Below are 1,112 nucleotides of genomic sequence, written 5' to 3'. Positions count from 1 at the left end.
TCAAACTCGACCAAACACACAAGTCATAATACATATTACGAAGTGGTTCGGGACCTTATGTTGCTGAACGGGTGTAAATTCTTAAAATGACAAGTCGAGTCGTTACACTTCCCCAGGCAAGAAAGTTTACTTATTTAGCCACCCTTGTGTGGATTCAGTAGTGGATAGGTTTCTCACAAGGAACTTTCAACTAAATAATGGCCATAACCAGCTCATTGTGGCTCATCAAAATGCTAGTATTTGTGATCTCAATATGGAGCTCACGAACATTGAGGGTATTCTCCAAATGGAAAAGAATTGCGGAGAAGCCCTACAAGCAAGGAAGAGAGATATCGGTCATTGGTGGGAAGCTCCAATTAAAGAACTTAGCTTTTTTCAACTGCAACAATGGAAGGAGGCAATGGAAAGCATAAAGAAAAAAGTTGAAAGAGAGGCACAAAACCAACAAATGGTGACTAGTAACGCATTTCCATTTCTCACCTTTGGAAGTACCTTGGCTCCTATTGGTGCTAGGGAAAGATTTTCATATGGTTCCGATGATTCTTTTCCATTTCAAAATAGGGTTTCAAGACACAATTTTGGTACGCCTTTTGCTAACAGGGCTAGTGGATCTACTTCTTCAGTAGTTCCCTAGTAGTTCGACTGTCATTCTAAGAAATACCAGGACTTCAAAACCTAGCATGCGTAATTGAATTTTTGAAAATAACATGCTTAATTGTTAAAAGTTTGATTATAAGCGTCTAAGTTCATTTTCCATTTGAGTTATCCGATATGTGTGTTTTTTGTGTCATCATATAATGGTCATTAGTTATAGATCATGTTACTAGGAATTCAAAGCGTTCAAACAATAGCTATATAAGTGATCAACTGTAACACCCCAAAATATTTTGAAGTATTTTAAGACCATTAAGAAGATTGGCAGATACTAATTATAAAACTTCGTGTATGAACAAGACTAATAATATTAATGATATTAATTGATCATGATAATATATGTATGAGGGGCATTAATAATGGTTTATGGTCTAAGAAAAGCCCCAAGGCTAAGTCAAGTTGGAAATTATACGTTTGGGTAAGGTTTCAAGTGAGTTCGCACAAGACCTAACTTTAAA

At 36.2% G+C, this 1,112-nt stretch overlaps 1 protein-coding gene across 1 annotated transcript; it reads left to right on the top strand.

Annotated features, from left to right (window-relative positions):
* The first annotated feature begins 253 nt into the window (after window positions 1-253).
* Window positions 254-634, top strand: LOC138906661 (agamous-like MADS-box protein AGL61). Its single transcript, XM_070196020.1, has one exon. It carries the CDS (start codon window positions 254-256, stop codon window positions 632-634), a length of 381 nt encoding a protein of 126 aa, XP_070052121.1.
* The last annotated feature ends 478 nt before the right edge of the window (window positions 635-1,112 follow it).

Source organism: Nicotiana tomentosiformis, chromosome 1 (assembly GCF_000390325.3).
Source record: "Nicotiana tomentosiformis chromosome 1, ASM39032v3, whole genome shotgun sequence".
Taxonomy (NCBI): Eukaryota; Viridiplantae; Streptophyta; class Magnoliopsida; order Solanales; family Solanaceae; genus Nicotiana; species Nicotiana tomentosiformis.
The sequence above is the reverse complement of the archived record's forward strand: the minus strand, read 5'-3'. Positions and strand labels throughout refer to the sequence as shown.

What these genes read in the sequence shown, in the direction of transcription:
- LOC138906661 (XM_070196020.1), top strand. Translation starts at nt 254, where the DNA reads ATGGAGCTCACGAACATTGAGGGTATTCTCCAAATGGAAAAGAATTGC.